Source organism: Seriola dumerili, unplaced genomic scaffold (assembly GCF_002260705.1).
Source record: "Seriola dumerili isolate Sdu_G_001 unplaced genomic scaffold, Sdu_1.0 BDQW01002927.1, whole genome shotgun sequence".
NCBI lineage: Eukaryota > Metazoa > Chordata > Actinopteri > Carangiformes > Carangidae > Seriola > Seriola dumerili.
This window is the reverse complement of record NW_019177182.1, coordinates 485512-503011: the sequence shown is the minus strand read 5'-3', so window position 1 is coordinate 503011 and position 17500 is coordinate 485512. Positions and strand designations below refer to the sequence as shown.

Here is a 17500-nt window from a genome sequence, read left to right as displayed (position 1 = left end):
CACAGGCGTGACATCAGTGAGACAGGCGTGACATCAGTGAGACAGGTGTGGCGTGACATCAGTGAGACAGGCGTGACATCAGTGAGACAGGTGTGACATCAGTGAGACAGGTGTGACATCAGTGAGACAGGCGTGACATCAGTGAGACAGGTGTGACATCGGTGAGACAGGCGTGACATCAGTGAGACAGGTGTGACATCGGTGAGACAGGCGTGACATCAGTGAGACAGGTGTTGGTGTTACCTGGGTAAGGCTCTGCCGTCCAGCTGGAGTCTCCTGAAGGTCTCTGAGTACTGAGGAAGCTCCACACTGACGACCAGCCAGTCCACCACCTGCTCCACCGTCCAGTTATACACTGAGCACACACACACACACACACACACACACGAACTGCACACAGAAACAACACAGAACACCACAACAGACACACGGCACACAACACACACACCTCACAACACACACATTCACACACACACACACACACACACACACACTCTTGAGTATGAACCTTGACTTTTGACCTTTGACCTCTAAAGTCTAACCAGTTCATCCTTGAGTTCAGGTGAATGTAAAAATAAACTTCCTCCTCTTTGTGTGTTTGTAGTTTTGTCTTTTCTGACGTCGTCACGGTGACAAATGGAGCAGGGAAATTAAGTGGATCCAAAAATAGGATTTTATTTTTACACGTTTCTCCTTTTTAATCCCCCCTGCTTCTCTGTCGTTTTCCATTTCCTTCCTCTCTTTCTCTTTCTTCTCTGTCCATCCCTTCATCTTCCTCCCTCCCCTCTCCTCCTCTGCTGTCGGCTTTAAACCAACACAAACCTCCGCTTCATGGTTTCCATAGTGAGTTCTGCTCCAGTCACTGATTTTAATCCCGTCATCTTTCACCCCCACCTCTCTGATAATTACTGTCTTCAGTCTTTGTCCTGCTGAGTGTCTCTGTCTGCTAACGACCACATCCTGACGTGGTTTAAACATCTGGAATCCAAACACTGTGTCAACACGGCAGCATCACACAATCAGAGAGAGTTCAACACTAACAGCAGGGTGATGCATTCAAGTTCCTCCAGACAAGATTCAAACTTTGATCTGGGTCTGAAGCTTGTCTCCTCTCACTTCCTGGTTGTGAAATCTGGATCAGGCCTTGAGCCCCGCCCACCACCTGCTGGCTCCAGGTGGACAGGTGAAAGAGCAGAGAGCATCAAGATGGTCAGAGGAGGAAACATCAGAGAGACTCAGCCACATGTTTGAGCCTCAGTCAGACCCAGACTCAGAGGAGGAGTCTGAGACCAGAACCAGAGACTAGCAGACGGGTCAGAACCGTTAGCGTAGTTAGCATCTTTATAGAATGGTTAGCATAGTTAGCATCTTTTACTTTTTTTATATTTTGTTTGTTAGCTTGTAACTGGCAGTGTCTGACAATTAACATCTTTGCAGAACAGTTAGCTAGTTAGCATCTTTTCAAAATGGTTGGTGCAGTTGGCATCTTTTATTTGTTTATGTTGTTTGTTAGCTTGTGACTAGCAGTGACTGACAGTTAGCATCTTTTCAGAAGCTTTAGCGTTGTTAGCATCCTTTCAGACCGCTCACCTTCAGAGCTCTTCCAGGCGTTCCACATGTCCTCCACGCTGATGTGCAGGTCGGCTCGATGGAAGCTACTGTGTTTGGCTTTGGGGTCGTGATACTTCAGGTCCTCCCTGAGAAACTGAGGGGGGGGGGGGGGGGGGGGGCATTTTAGACATGAGTATTCACAAATGAGTCTTCACTGGAGACAGCTAATTTTACCGCCAGTGTAGGAAAGCAGGATGCTCAGTGGAAGTCTCACCTCGTCCGTCTCGGTCGTGTCCACCGTGCCATCGGCGTCGTCGTCCATCAGCTTGTGGATGCTGCAGATCGCCTCGAAACTCAGCAGGGAGTTCTCATCCTGACAGAGCTGCTGGTCTATCACACACAGATCTACAGCACAGGGACAAATTAGAGGACTTGTGTGATGATTCATCTCATCATTACCACATGTTTCTGTGTCAGTTTTCCAGCTGCAGGATGTCTGCAGAGCATCATGACGCTCAGAGAGTTTCACTGTAAGAAACAGGAGGACTCTCCATGAAGCTCTGCAGCAGCATCTGTTCTCTCTGGTTCGTTGTCTCTGTCCTGCTGAATGTCCACATCTGCTACAGTTCCTGTTAGCCTCGGCTAACCTAGCAGCTAGCAGCTAGTGTCCGTGATCATCCATCAGGTCACTTTATCTGGTCGTCATGACAACAGCAGCAGATTTGAAGCAGATCAGGGTGAGACTCCATGACTACATTTGGTCATTTCAGCCTCAAGAACATCGGAGAGTTTCTGCATGAACGAACGCTCAGCTGTGTGTGTGTGTGTGTGTGTGTGTGTGTGTGTGTGTGTGTGTGTGAGAGAGAGAGAGACTTCTCAGGAACTGCAGGCCTGAGCTGCAGGTCACCCTCCCCCACCTGTTAATAAATCCTTCCCCTGCATGAGCTGGGACGGACTCACGTGGATTATTGTTAAAACACTTTCATGTGAACTTGTTGTTCAACACTTTCAACTTCAAAAGTCACAAAGGATTGAACAAGTGCGTCACTTTTTGTGTCCCCTGGAAACACTTCCTGTGTGAGTATTTGTAGCAAGTGATGAAGATGTTTCTGAATGTGTGTGTGTGTGTGTTTGTTTTCTTGAGTTGCAGTGTGTTTTCAGCACCACCATAGGTCACAGTGACTTTGACCTTTGACCTCCAAATCCTAATCAGTTCATCCTTGATTCAAAGTGAGAGAGAGAGATATCACGTTCAACTCACTGCTGTTAAAAACAAACATGGCCGACCAGCTTCTTCAGGTTCTTGTGGTTCCAGCGACTTGGAGAACTGGCCTCAGTTCTTCATGTGATCCCAGACCAACTCCAGGATGAATCTGGACCAATCAGACGCCTCCTAATGATGATGATGATGATGATGATGATGATGAAGAGTGTTTGCACAGCGCCGTATATGATGTGTATGTTCTCATACAGACGAAACACTCTCAGCTGCAGTGTCGTGCTCTTCAATAAACACTTACAGAACCACTTTCCCCCAGATGACCTTTGACCTCCTTGTGTTTAGTTGCTTTGCACAGATGCAGCTGATCCACAAGTCAGATAATTCAGACTGAAGTGTAAACACTAGCTGTCTGTGTGTGTCTGTGTGTGTCTGTGTGTGTGTGTGTCTGTGTGTGTGTGTGTGTGTGTGTGTGTGTGTGTGTGTGTGTGTGTGTGTTGCAGCTCCAACAGTCTGATCACACTCACAGCTGGAGTCTCATTGGTCGGTGTGACTTCCACTTCCTGATGATGTCATTATCTCTGCTATCCTTCCAAAATAAAGCTCCACTTAGAAAGCAGAGAGAACAGACGCTCCTGCTGAACTGTCCGAACATCCATGATGCATTGCAGACAGGAAGTGGTCACAGCTGATTCGGCTCCCTCTGTCTCTGTCTCTATATATACTGTATGTCTGACAGTGGAGAGGCTGCAGCGACATGTACAGTTCATCCTCGTGTTGCAGTGCTGTCAGTGAAATGTGACGCTGAACCATAAATTAAAGCCTATAACATCACATATCCACAGCCGCTCTGATCCCTGTGTAAGCGCGGCTCAGGTTTCCCTCTTATCCATCGTGACGGCCACAGCACCACAGAAGAAGACAGAGAGGTGGAGAGAGAGAAACAGGTGAGGACGCAGCTTCAGTAAAGGTCTGAGTTTAGTCTGAGGATTAACATCAGCAGCTGTGAGGACAAAAATACACAGATAATAGAATTAAAGAGGAGGGGGTCGAGTCAAAGTCACAGCTCAGTCTGAACACACTCCAACACGGTGGGAAAACTTCACTACCCATCATGCACTTCACACAGCTCCTTGTTTTAACAAAAGTTCGATGAAGTCCTGGACTAGAGGTCGACCGACTATCAGACTTTATATTCAGCTTTTTACAATTACCAGAAATAAAATTATTTAAAAACGTGCTACTGATGCCGCCGCCCATCCTGTCTGTAGCACACACTGTAAACAAAGAGGGCCGTCACCTCTGTGATGTCACCCACAGGTTTCTGAAACTCAGAGTGAGCTGCTCCACCGTCACCATCTTGGCAGTGTCTGACTCCCCCCCCTAACTCCCAGCTAATCCAAATATGGTCAAAGAGGAGGGGCGTGTGTGGAGCTAAGACTTCCACGCCCCCAATCCTCCATAACTGTAGTCCTTAATTAAACGTAAACAGGTGAGTTATATAAACAGGTGAGTTATATAAACAGGTGTCATGAAGGAGGAAATTAGCTCTAGAGACCAAAACAGTTTCTGTACCAGGCTGTAAACATGTTGATTTCTGCTGTAAAGTTGGACATTTTAACATGGGAGTCTATGGGGACTGACTCACTGTTGGAGCCAGACTCTAGTGGTCGTTAGAGGAACTGCAGCTTCTGGTTCTTCATGTTTCTGCCTCAGAGGTTGATGCTTGGTCTGTTGTCACCACTCTGTGGTCTGGAGCAATGCCCCGCCCACAGCACCATCTGATTGGTTATATAATGCTGGGGCGGAGCTGTGTGTCGAAGGTGTGGCAGCAGGTAAACATGACAGCCCCCTACACTGAAGCTCCAAACACCACAGACTGATGTGGGCCGACACACTCCGAGCAGAGAGGGTGCTAACTGCTGAGCTAAAGTAGCTAGCATGTCTGAATAGCTTGGAAGTTGCTAGAAGAAGAGGAGAGCTGAGTGTTGGAGCAGAACCAGTTAAGTCTAAATGTAAAGCGGGTAGTTAGTCACAGTGATGAAGACAACACCAACATTAACCTGGTTAGCCAGGTTAACATGTTTACTGCAGCTCATCAGCACCAAGCATCAACCTCCAGGTTCGCCAACATACCGGAACCACCTCCAGGGCAGAGGGGCCGGTCGGCCATGTTTGTTGGTACCAGCAGTGAGTCGAACGTCTGTAACACTTTGAGGAAATGTCTTCAAATTCAGCACCAGTGTTCACTGAGACTCACAGATGAACAGATTAGAATTTGGAGGTCAAAGGTCAAAGTCACTGTGACCTCAAGTGTTCATACACCAATTATTATGAAAGCCACTGAATACATGTTAATTTCCTTCACTACATACGTGTCTCACTGTGTTTCCCTCTGACACCTCGCTGTCTGAGTCTGACAAGTTGCTTTTATAGATCTGTCAGTAAACCAGAGAGAGGGAGCTTCTAAACCTAAACACCAGCTGACCAATCACAGGACCAATCACTCGTCAGCTCTGCTTCCTGTCCACGATGCGGCTGAGTGGGCGGAGCCGAGGGTTCAACCTCCTCCAAACAAAAGCTGAGACGAGTCTATTTCTGTCACCATGCTTCCTGTGACATCGTCAACAACGTGTCAGCTCCAGGAAGCCGCGGCAAGCTGCTAACGGCTATCTCCCACACTATCAGCTCTGCACAGCGCTGCTGCAACACACACACACACACACACACACACACACACACACACACACACACACACACACACAGTCTCTCTGCAGGATCAGGATCTCTGTACAACCACAGGGAGACAGAGTCTCAGTGTGGGGGTCTGGTCCTCTGCAGGGGGGGTCTGTATGGGGCACACAGCAGTTACAGTCATTTCATATCAGAATATTGAGAGTTTATAAACCTGTGTGAGACGGTGGGACATGTCTCTGCAGAGACACTGTCTCTGTCCCGGTTCGTTCACTGTGTGAAAACCTCAAACAGGAAGAACAGGCTTCTTTCTCAAGAGCGAGGTCTGAGTTCATCGACCTGCTGAGGAGAAAACCCTCCTCTCTCACTCTCACTGCCTGCAGGCTGAAACCTGACTCAGGTACACGAGGTGATGATGATACCTTTCTTTGGGGGGGAGGGGCAGTCTCAGTCCAGACTGTTCAGGTGTGTGGATCGAGGGGAGCGTCCCTCTCTCTTCAAGACTGTTTCACATTTACATGTTTATATTATTTAATCTGATTGTTTCACATTTCTAAATGTTTTATTGAAACGATTCACGATTCTTTGTGACGTCACGTAACCATGTCAAAACATGTTGGATCAGATCTGATGAAGCCGATTCAGATCATCATCATCAATCACACAGTCTCTGAATCTGTCGTATACATTAGCGTTAGCTCCTGTCACGCTTGTTCGTTAGCTGTTCTTCTTCTATCTTATTATTTCTTCTGTTTTATGGTGAATGTTCACCGGTTTTGACACTTCTGGGTGTCCCCCGGTAACCATGGTAACCCTGTGTTTAATGTCGCAATGCTATGAACTTTGGGTAAGTCCCTCAGGCAACATGAAAGTGAATAAAGTCCTGAAGACGTCTGAGACTCATGTCCTGGATGGTCTGACAGAACCAGACCTGAGAGCGACCACGTATCCCTCAGACACACAGACACACAAAAGAAAAGGCTTCTCTACCTGAGGCTGCGTTGCCATTGGAAACCAGATGATGGTGGTGTTGGTGGTCCAGGTGGGCGTGGTCACTTCTGTCCAATCCGCTGTGAGCCTCAACACACACACTCAACATGCACACGCACACCAGCCACGTACACACACGCTCCATGTCTGAGGAATGAGAGAGGGAGAATTTCAAAATAAAAGCAGTTTGTTCTCATCAGATTTATGAATCATCATCATGTGACGTGTTTTTTTTCTTATTTTATGCACTGAGCTGCTGCCACGTGATTGGCTGAGCAGATCTCTGCATTAATGAGCTGCTGTACGGGTGTTCCTAATAAAGTGCTCACTGTGTGTCTGTCTGGATGAAGCCCCTGGCCCCCACCCCACACGTCACTGTCGTTACCTCTTCAGAAACAATAAAGAAGTTTCTGTGAGTGTGTCCTTTCTCAGCTTCCGTAGAAGCAGAGACGGGGAGGTGAAGCGTCGCTGAGCGGCTGTTTGTTTCCTGTCTGAGAAGATTTCTGTTTGTCGGTTTGTTTTTCTCTCTCTCTCCTCCATGTGTTTCTTATTGCTGTTTATTTCCCTCTTTGGCCCCCGGCCCTGAGAGGCCGACCCTGAGAGGCCGACCCGGGGCCAGTTCCCGCCTCCAGCCTCAGTCTGACGCTGGTTTTATTCTGTTTATTTTCCTTTTCTAGAAACTGGCAGGTTGTTTTTCTGCTTCTTCACTGAGAGAAACAGACTGAACCTGAAGTGGACACATCAAAGTCCTGTCATGATGCTTTAAGGAGGTTTTTGAGGCGTTCACGGACCCGGTTGATCTCTGGAGAACAAGAAAATCTACTCAGAAATGTGTTTTAATGTTAATGAACCGTAAATAAAAACAACATAAAGTCACGTGGAGATAATCTCATATATCATGTATTGATTAATCTCTGATCAGCTCTGTCTTCAGTGAATCTGCCGCCAATAAACGCTCTGACTGATCGGAGGTCAGAGGTCACGCAGCTGTTCAGGTTCACACCAACATCCCTGCGGGAAAAACAAAGTTCCCTCCTCAAAGCTGCAGAAAGAAAAAAACACACGCGCCTCAGCCTCAGTTTGACGTCACAGATAGTTTAAAGTCGTCACCCACCTCTGCAGCAGCTGATCCTCTAATCCATCGATCTGATCTGATCAGCGCTGATCGATCCGACGTATGAGGAGGAAGTTTGAGCTTCAGTTCTCCACCCTGTGCCTCCAACTCAACGAACTGCTGCTCAGAAAAAAACCACCCGGAGATCCGCCTGCGCTGCGTTCGCGGACCTGCTAAAAAAAACAGAATTCAGAGAATTAAATCGTACTCTGATCATTCCTCTTTTAATTGATAATCTATCATGGAAATAATCGTTGGTTCCAGCAGATATATATTTTACTTGTTTTATTTATATATTTTATCCTGTTATATTTCTGTTTGTTAGATCTGATCTTAAATTTACACCTGATTGTCTACTTTCCGACAGCACTGGAAGGCAGCGTCTGTCTGATGCCGCGATGTGATGACGCCGCCCTGTGGCCAGAGGCGGGAGGTGCAGGTGAAAATTCACAGTCAAAAAATAAAAAAAAATTCAGATCCAGAGCATCACATATCAAACTTAAAGTAACCATGTGATCAGAGCAGCTGATACTCTTTAAATGATGACGCTGATAAACACCTGCTAAACATCTGTGTAACACCTGCTAAACATCTGTGTGCCACGTGCTAAACATCTGTGTATCACCTGCTAAACATCTGTGTAACACCTGCTAAACATCTCTTAAATACCTGCTAAACATCTGTGTAACACCTGCTAAACATCTGTGTAACACCTGCTAAACATCTCTTAAATACCTGCTAAACATCTGTGTGCCACGTGCTAAACATCTGTGTAACACCTGCTAAACATCTCTTAAGTACCTGCTAAATATCTATTAAACACCTGCTAAACATCTGTGTAACACCTGCTAAACATCTGTGTAACACCTGCTAAACATCTCTTAAATACCTGCTAAACATCTGTGTGCCACGTGCTAAACATCTGTGTAACACCTGCTAAACATCTGTGTGCCACGTGCTAAACATCTGTGTAACACCTGCTAAACATCTGTGTATCACCTGCTAAACATCTGTGTAACACCTGCTAAACATCTGTGTGCCACGTGCTAAACATCTGTGTAACACCTGCTAAACATATGTGTGCCACGTGCTAAACATCTGTGTAACACGTGCTAAACATCTGTGTGCCACGTGCTAAACATCTGTGTAACACCTGCTAAACATCTCTTAAGTACCTGCTAAATATCTATTAAACACCTGCTAAACATCTGTGTAACACCTGCTAAACATCTGTGCAACACCTGCTAAACATCTGTGCAACACCTGCTAAACATCTGTGCAACACCTGCTAAACATCTGTGCAACACCTGCTAAACATCTGTGCAACACCTGCTAAACATCTGTGCAACACCTGCTAAACATCTGTGCAACACCTGCTAAACATCTGTGCAACACCTGCTAAACATCTGTGCAACACCTGCTAAACATCTGTGCAACACCTGCTAAACATCTGTGCAACACCTGCTAAACATCTGTGCAACACCTGCTAAACATCTGTGTAACACCTGCTAAACATCTGTTAAATGTCACCATGTCAACGAGCCCACGTTGGGTTTTGATGTCAACCTGATTTTCATTTCCAACCAAACTTAAATGTCAGTCTGACGTTAGACTCATTAGCATCGTTCGCGTTGTTAGCATTGTTAGCGTTGTTAGCGTTGTTAGTCTCAGGTGTTCTGAGGTCACACTGACGTCTTGTGAGTTCAGTCGTATCCAGTTTCAAAGTGTCGGCGGTCAGCTGACAGGAAGTCCAGGTGTGTCAGGTACAAAACCAGTGAAATCTTTGTCTAACTCTAAATACAGATGTTTTCTAAGTCAAGTCAGATTGAAGACGCCCCCCCCCCCCCACACACACCTTCTTTAAACTGGAGAAGCTCCTAAAATGTCTGTTAAAACTGTCCCATTAGAACCACACCTATCAATCAGTCAGGCGGTGGGCGGGGCTTCACGTTGGCTCACATGGTGTCTGATTGGTTCTTTGAAATGTTTTTTTTTTTACTGTTTCTCAACTCTGGACAGAACAAACTATCACACACACACACACACACACACACACACACACACACACACACAATACAGCAGTAAACTTCCTCGAACTTGCTCCACCACTTCCTCTCTCTCTTCTTTCGGACTTCCTCCTCCTCATTAGCTCCGCCCGCCCGCCTCACTCTGAGGTACAGATCCGCTGTCCCTCCTGCACACACACACACGCACACACACACACACACACACTCACACACACTCACACACGCAGCGGGACTGACTGGAGCTGTGTGCCCGGAGAGGAGGACTGATGACCGGTGAGTCTCTGATTTTCATTCGCCCGGAGTTCCGGACACTGATCAGCTGAGCGTATATGTGTGTGTGTGTGTGTGTGTGTGTGTGTGTGTGTGTGTGTGTGTGTGTGTGTGTGTGTGTGTGTGTGCGCGTGCGTTTCCTCTCTGTCCAAACTTTTAGCAGGTTATTGATCTTATTGGCGTCAGTTCCCGTCAGCTGATCGATCGGTTCTCCAGCGGATCAATAACCTGTCTGTTTGTTTGTCTGTTGACGCTGCTGCAGGAAAGTGGAGATAAAGTGCGACCACTGTCACACACACACACACACTGTGTGTGTGTCTGTGTGTCACTCACTTCTTCTGTAAACTTTTTCATCAGAGCAAAAAGAAAAAAAAAAGTTTTCTAACTCATTACAAATAGAATTGAATAGAAAGTAGATGATATAAAGTTAAATAGAATCTGTTTCTACTGTAGAGATATTATGTGTGAAGAACATCCAGTCAGATCAATAGAAGAATAATAAAGAAGAACTTAGTTATTTATCCTGATTTAAATCCAGCAACATCAGAACTAAATCTTCTGCTCTATGTCCTAATAAATATCAGAATATCATATAAATTCCATAGAGATATTATAGAGGAAGTATTCATAATAGTGTTATCTATAATTAGAATATTATTGGCAGTAGATCTAAATAGCAATAACAGTATTACTATAAAATATAGGAATATTTAACTGAATATTAACTTTAAGAGTAAAAACATCAGAAATGTTCTAAACACTGAGGGAAAGTAAATATCACAGGAACTGTATAATATGAGGGATTTATAGTATCTATAGTGTAATAGAGTTATAGGCAGGGTGTGGCAGTGGGAGCCTCAAAAGCAGCTGTAACAAAATTATTTCAAAATAAAGGTGAATGAACACAACTTGGTAACAGCTTTTCAGAATAATTTCCTTTAGAAAATCAATGTTTTTTGTCCACAAACATCCAGCATCAGTCAGTGTTTTTAGTCCTGGTTTGGTAAATGAGATATCTAATGAAGTTAGCGTGCTAACTAGCTAGCCCCAGCCTTTCCTTTTCTGTAATACCACTGTGTACCTCAAGAGGTGATAGTGAGTGAGTGTAGTGTCCAGTCTGTCCGACATGAGAGGATGAAGAAGAAGTAACTGTGATGCAGTGATGTTCCTTCACTCTGTCCTTGAGCTCAGCTACTGATTCAATTCAATTCATTGAAGCTAACGCTAGCTCAACATAACACAGCATGTTCTCATGTGCACCCCGACTGACAGGCACATGGAGGGGTGAAAACCCTATGGATTTCTTGCCCCTGCTCCTGTTTGTTTGGAGAATGAATTTGACAGTTGACCAGTTCTTAAACATATCTCCATGTATTAAATTTGATCATTCTGCTTCTATGCTGCAACAAATCAGACTAGCTGTTGTTTATTCATCATGTAAACTTAATGACAGTCAAATTTATTCTGTTGTCATAAAAGGCGACAGAATAAGACACGTCTGAGTTCATTTTGTTGTTTTGTGTCTCTGTGGTTGTTTTGTGTGTTAACACTTCATACAGAGGTTCTAGTTCAGGAGTTCTGTGTCTGTACCCTGTTGACCAATTTAGGGATCCATTCATGATACTAAGCCAACCACCTGCTGTTTCTGGCAGTGGTGGTTGTTGTTGTTATTGGTGGTGGTGTTAGTGCCTGTAGTGGGGGTGGTGAGGATGGGTGGGTAGGGTGGGGGGGGGGGGACATCACAGGGGAGTATTATAGGAATGCACTGTGTAATCACGGGCATGTTGGCAAGAAAAGAAAAAACATAGTTGTCTAATTGTGTCCCAGTGTGATGACATCACACAGAGGCCAGCCACACACACTCAGATGTGAATCAGGAAGTTCAGTCAAGATGGCCAGTTACAGGTTTCCCAGAATGACACAGGAAGTCAGAGGGTGAGATATGTCAGAGATCACCAAGCTGCTGCTGACGTGTGAATCATCCAGCTGTCAGAGACTGTGAATCAAAATATGACTCACTTTCGGCCTGGTCCAATATTCTCTGGTATTTTATTCCAGGTTTGGTTCAATTTTCTCTGGAATTAAAGGCCACACCTGTCTGCAGTGTCCTCATACTGCACCAGTGTTTCTGTGGCTGTGGAATAATCGTCTTGATTTTAATGGCAGAAACTGTCACATTTCAGTTTCTTAAAGAAAGATTTCACTCAGTTTCTTCATGTATTTTCTTTGTCTGTGTATCGACGTGAACTGTGGGTCACACTGTCTTCATAAACCCTCCTTCACACATGCTGCTGCTGGATGAACAGAGTGGTGGACAAACCCTTCCTGTTTCGGTTTCAACACAGACCAGTTCCTCTTTGGCCTGTGGCGTCTGACTGTTTATTAGGGTGACTGGAGGTTAGGACACAGTGTCAGCCTAAGCTCGTCACGCTCAGTCAGCTGGACTTTGTCAGTCATAGTCCTATAATAAAAGAGTGTAAACTGAGATTTGGGAACATGGTGACTACAGGTTAGACGAGCTGATCTAGAAGAGAAAAGTTTGATCATGACCTTCACCATCTGTTGTAAACATCAACACAGTTTACAGACCCACTTCCTGCTTCAACTTTAACCTGCTGTTCACTGGGGCTGTGCAGTCAGAGATTTCCTGAGATTTCAATGACAAATTATCACCAACATCTCAGGTGTGCTCGCTTTCAGTCAGAGTTTAGATCTTCTCCATAAACTGTTGGTCTGATTGTTCTACTGCTAACGTTTCAGACCCCTTTAACACAGAAATGGTTCGTATGTAATGCTGCATGCAAACATGAACTGTGGAGTTGGACAACAACTGTCTGATGGATTACTCCTGGTTCGGTCCAGTATTCTCTGGTGTTTTAGTCCTGGTTCAGTCCATTACTCTCTAGGGTTTTAGTCCTGGTTCAGTCCAGTATTCTCTGGTATTTTAGTCCTGGTTCAGTCCAGTATTCTCTGGTATTTTAGTTCTGGTTCAGTCCATTACTCTCTAGTGTTTTAGTCCTGGTTCAGCCCAGTATTCTCTGGTATTTTAGTCCTGGTTCAGTCCAGTATTCTCTGGTATTTTAGTCCTGGTTCAGCCCAGTATTCTCTGGTATTTTAGTCCTGGTTCAGTCCAGTATTCTCTGGTATTTTAGTTCTGGTTCAGTCCATTACTCTCTAGGGTTTTAGTTCTGGTTCAGTCCAGTATTCTCTGGTATTTTAGTCCTGGTTCAGTCCAGTATTCTCTAGTATTTTAGTCCTGGTTCAGTCCAGTATTCTCTAGTATTTTAGTCCTGGTTCAGTCCAGTATTCTCTAGTATTTTAGTCCTGGTTCAGTCCAGTATTCTCTAGTATTTTAGTCCTGGTTCAGTCCAGTATTCTCTAGTATTTTAGTCCTGGTTCAGTCCATTACTCTCTAGGGTTTTAGTCCTGGTTCAGTCCAGTATTCTCTGGTATTTTAGTTCTGGTTCAGTCCATTACTCTCTAGTGTTTTAGTCCTGGTTCAGTCCAGTATTCTCTGGTATTTTAGTCCTGGTTCAGCCCAGTATTCTCTGGTATTTTAGTCCTGGTTCAGTCCAGTATTCTCTGGTATTTTAGTTCTGGTTCAGTCCATTACTCTCTAGTGTTTTAGTCCTGGTTCAGCCCAGTATTCTCTGGTATTTTAGTCCTGGTTCAGTCCAGTATTCTCTGGTATTTTAGTCCTGGTTCAGCCCAGTATTCTCTGGTATTTTAGTCCTGGTTCAGCCCAGTATTCTCTGGTGTTTTAGTCCTGGTTCAGCCCAGTATTCTCTGGTATTTTAGTTCTGGTCCGGCCAATAATCTCTTGTTTTTTAGTCCTGGTTCAGGCCAATAATCTCTTGTTTTTTAGTCCTGGTTCAGTCCAGTATTCTCTGGTATTTTAGTCCTGGTTCAGTCCAGTATTCTCTAGTATTTTAGTCCGGGTTCAGTCCAGTGTTCTCTAGGGTTTTAGTTCTGGTTCAGTCCAGTATTCTCTGGTATTTTAGTCCTGGTTCAGCCCAGTATTCTCTGGTATTTTAGTTCTCGTTCAGTCCAGTATTCTCTGGTATTTTAGTCCTGGTTCAGTCCATTACTCTCTAGTGTTTTAGTCCTGGTTCAGTCCAGTATTCTCTGGTATTTTAGTCCTGGTTCAGTCCATTACTCTCTAGGGTTTTAGTTCTGGTTCAGTCCAGTATTCTCTGGTATTTTAGTCCTGATTGAAGTTGTACATATACATGATATTCATGTTAAAACACCATGACTGGCTGTAGCAGTCAGTCAGTTTGCTGAGCAGGTGTTTCTGTTCTCAGATGAGGAAAAAGTCAGTTCAGATGTAAAAATATTCTGTAAACCCCGTAGCCCCAATTTTAGAGATTTTCCCGTCAGAGCTTCAGCTGCAGGAGGACTCGGTTCCTCTGTTGGCTGGAGACTCTTCCTAAACCAGAGAGATAAAATAAAAACACAGAAGAAGAATGCAGCTGACGAGACGAAACCAGTGCTGTCTGTTAGTTCCTGAAATACTGACATAAAAAAACACTAAAATGGGCGTCGTGTGGCGTGGTGGTCTGGGCAGGCGCCCCATGTGTAGAGGCTGCAGTCCTCGCTGCAGTCGGCCCCGGTTCGGGTCCCGCATCGGACAGCCTTTGCTGCATGTCCCCCCCCCCCTGCCTCCCCACTTCCTGTCTCTCTACTGCACTATCAATAAAGGCATAAAAAGCCCAAAATAATATATTAAAAAAAAAAAACACTAAAACCAAACAGACCGCCTGTCTCTTTCCTCAGTGGCTCTACATTTCCCATCAGCCCATCATGAAACTCTTGAATCATCAGTTTTTCAGGGTGCACTTAAATATCAAACATCCAATCACAGAGCTAAACTAGCAACAGCAGCTGAGGCTCATGGGTATTGTAGTATTTTTTTAGTCTTCCACCAAACTGATGACCTGTGGTCACATGATCCAGGTGAGTTCTGAGGTTCTGTACTGAGGAGAACATTAATAGAGAGCCATAGGACTAAACTAGGTGGTCCAGAGCCACTGCCCTGATGCTAGGCTGTCAGGCCTGAGGTAGACCATCAGGAAAACTATGTCAACTCTATAAAGTGACATGATAACAGTGTTTGTCCTGATAAAAGAGGCAGAGTCAGACCTCCTCTGGTCTTGTCTCTGATGTTTATTTGTGTCACAGTGAAGCTGCAGCTTTGACTCAGTGATGATTCATATGAATATTCTCATGTCTTATTATGTTAATGACTAATTGGCTTTAGAACAAACCAACAAATGTGTTTGTTTCAGATTCACACTTTAATCTGTCACACACACACACACACACACACACCCACACACACACACACCCACACACACACACACACACACACACACACACACACACACACACACACACACACACACACACACACACACACACACACACACACACACACACACACACACACACAGTGAAGTGAGGCGTGTTTCAGCAGGTCACTGATCTCGATTCTTCTTCACTCTTTGCTTACCTCTCATTCCGACTGGTCCACAGACCTGGAGCTGGTTTTCAGAGACAGACTTCACTCCTTAGAACAAACTAGTCAGACAGACTGAGTCCTAGAATTCTTAAACTTAAAAATGGGGACTGTTGGTACAGAATCGGTACTTAGAAACTTTTTTCCAAAGAAGAAAAAAAGAAATGGCTGACCGGAGGAACAACATTCTACCCGTCTGAGCTCTGTTCACATCAGCAGAAGAAGTTTAACAGTTTAAATAATAAAAAACAAATGGCCGCCGTCTCTCTCCTTCCTTTGCTCTCTCCATAACAGATGTCCAGCAAACCACAAAAGATATGAGCCATGGTTTCTCCTCTTTTTTGTTGTTGGGTGCTGCCTGGTCACAGGTGTCATACTGATTGTTAACCATGGTAACACATGGTCTTAGGCCTGGCCCAAATCCTATTTCTCATGAGCCTAGATGTTACCGGTTACCATAAATTGATTGAAACAACATTAAACTAAGAATACAATGGTTTTTCGTAATTTTTTAAATCTTTATTATCATTATTATTATTTTCTTGTGTCGCTTGGGTCGTTCCGCAGCCATCCTGCTGGTGATTCAGCAAGCATTCTTGGGAAAATATCTCATAAACACTCCGTTTGAAGTGTGCCCCTGAAAAAATCTTTGTTTGAAGGGCCATTAGCTTGTACACCTTCACACCAACGTACCTCCGTCTCACAAGGATCGGAACAACAACGCCCAACATGAAGGGGGTGGGTGCTAAGTGGTAGAATGCGGGGAGAGATGGGGTTTGAGGCCTTAGTCTGGGGGTATAGGTGCTCTAATGTGTTTCTGTCTTAAAATGAGTCCGTCTGTGTTTTTAGTGAAAACAGTCGACTTATCAGACTGATCTGGAGACCAACACACCCTTGTTTGGTGAAACTGGCCTCTGTCTCAGATTCAGGATCTGGTGCAGAGCAGTGTGAGCTGAAAACCTCTCGACGCTGCCAGTCTGTTGATCCGGAATTCGGTCTGGTTGGTCTGGTTGATCGGTTGGCTGTTATCCGGTTCGGTCTGGTTTGGGTCTGGTTTGGTCCGGTTTGGTTCTGGTTCGGCATTCTGTGTTTGAATACTGGTTCGGGTCTGGTTCGGCGTGGTTTGATCTGGTTCGGTCTGGTTCGGTCTGGTTTGAATCGGTTCGGTCTGGTCGGGGTCAGTGTTTGATCCGGTTCGGTGCTGGTTTTAGATCTGGTTTCGGTTCGGTCTGGTTTTGATCGGTCGTCTGGGATCCCGGGTTCTGGTCTGGTTTGGTCTAGTTTGGGTCCTGGGTTTGACGTTAGTCTGTTTTGTCGGTTTTGAAATCTGGTTCAAGTCTGGTTTGATCCGGTCAGTCTGGTTGACGGTTCAGTCTGGTATTGATCTGGTTTTGGTTCTGGTTCGGTCTGGTTTGATCTGGTTTGGTCCGGTTCGGTCTGTTTCGAGTCTCGGTGTTGGTATCTGGTTGGTCTGGTTGATCTTGGTTTCGGTTTCCTGGTTCGGTCTGGTTTGGTTGGGTTTGGGATCTGGTTTGGTCTGGTTGGTCTGGTTTGATCCGGTCAGTCTGGTTGAATTACCGGTTTTGATTCGGTTCAGTTGGTTTGATCCGGTTCAGTCTGGTTTGATCTGGTTTGGGGTCTGGTTCGGTCTGGTTTGATCTGGTTTGGTCCTGGTTTCGGTCTGGTTTGATACATGGTTTGGTCTGGTTTCGGTCTGAGTTCGGTCTGGGTTCGGTCTGGTTCGGTCTGGTTCGGGTCTGGTTCGGGTCTGGTTCGGGTCTGGTTTGGATCTGGTTTTGGTCCTGGTTCGGATATCTGGTTCGGTCTGGGTTTCGGGTTCTGCTTTGAAACCAGGAGATTTTTTCCTGTTGATCGCAGCAGCTCAGAGTCGAGGAGACATTGACATTCCAATTGCCACAATGAATTGGATTGAAAATATTAAGAGTTAATGTTCTAATAACGAGCATCAGGAGAATCAATGGCTGAGTTCAGACTGAAGTGTTGAACCCAGACTGAGGCAGCAGCTTCCACCTTTCACAACATCCTGATCTCAGGATGTCAGCACGATACAACCTGCAAGCCAACCAGAGGGTCAGTGAAGCGCCTAAAATCAGAGT

General features: G+C 45.2%; 2 protein-coding genes across 3 annotated transcripts in view; one reads left to right on the top strand and one right to left on the bottom strand.

Moving 5' to 3' along the window:
* LOC111239518 (stromal interaction molecule 1-like) overlaps window positions 1-17500 on the bottom strand; it is a 35617-nt gene that overhangs the window by 12146 nt on the left and 5971 nt on the right. For both annotated transcript variants that reach the window (XM_022769409.1, XM_022769410.1), the window contains exons 2-6: window positions 7569-7741; window positions 6455-6601; window positions 1826-1956; window positions 1591-1705; window positions 244-355 (exon numbers count right to left, since the gene is read on the bottom strand). In XM_022769409.1, the coding sequence (XP_022625130.1) occupies window positions 244-355; window positions 1591-1705; window positions 1826-1956; window positions 6455-6599 (503 nt within the window). In that variant the 5' untranslated portion in view covers window positions 6600-6601; window positions 7569-7741. The remainder of the gene's footprint in view (window positions 1-243; window positions 356-1590; window positions 1706-1825; window positions 1957-6454; window positions 6602-7568; window positions 7742-17500) is intronic.
* Window positions 9734-17500, top strand: part of LOC111239519 (rho-related GTP-binding protein RhoG-like) — an 18003-nt gene continuing 10236 nt past the window's right edge. The window contains exon 1 of the mRNA XM_022769411.1: window positions 9734-9868. The gene's annotated coding sequence lies outside the window, so the exon portion shown is untranslated. The remainder of the gene's footprint in view (window positions 9869-17500) is intronic.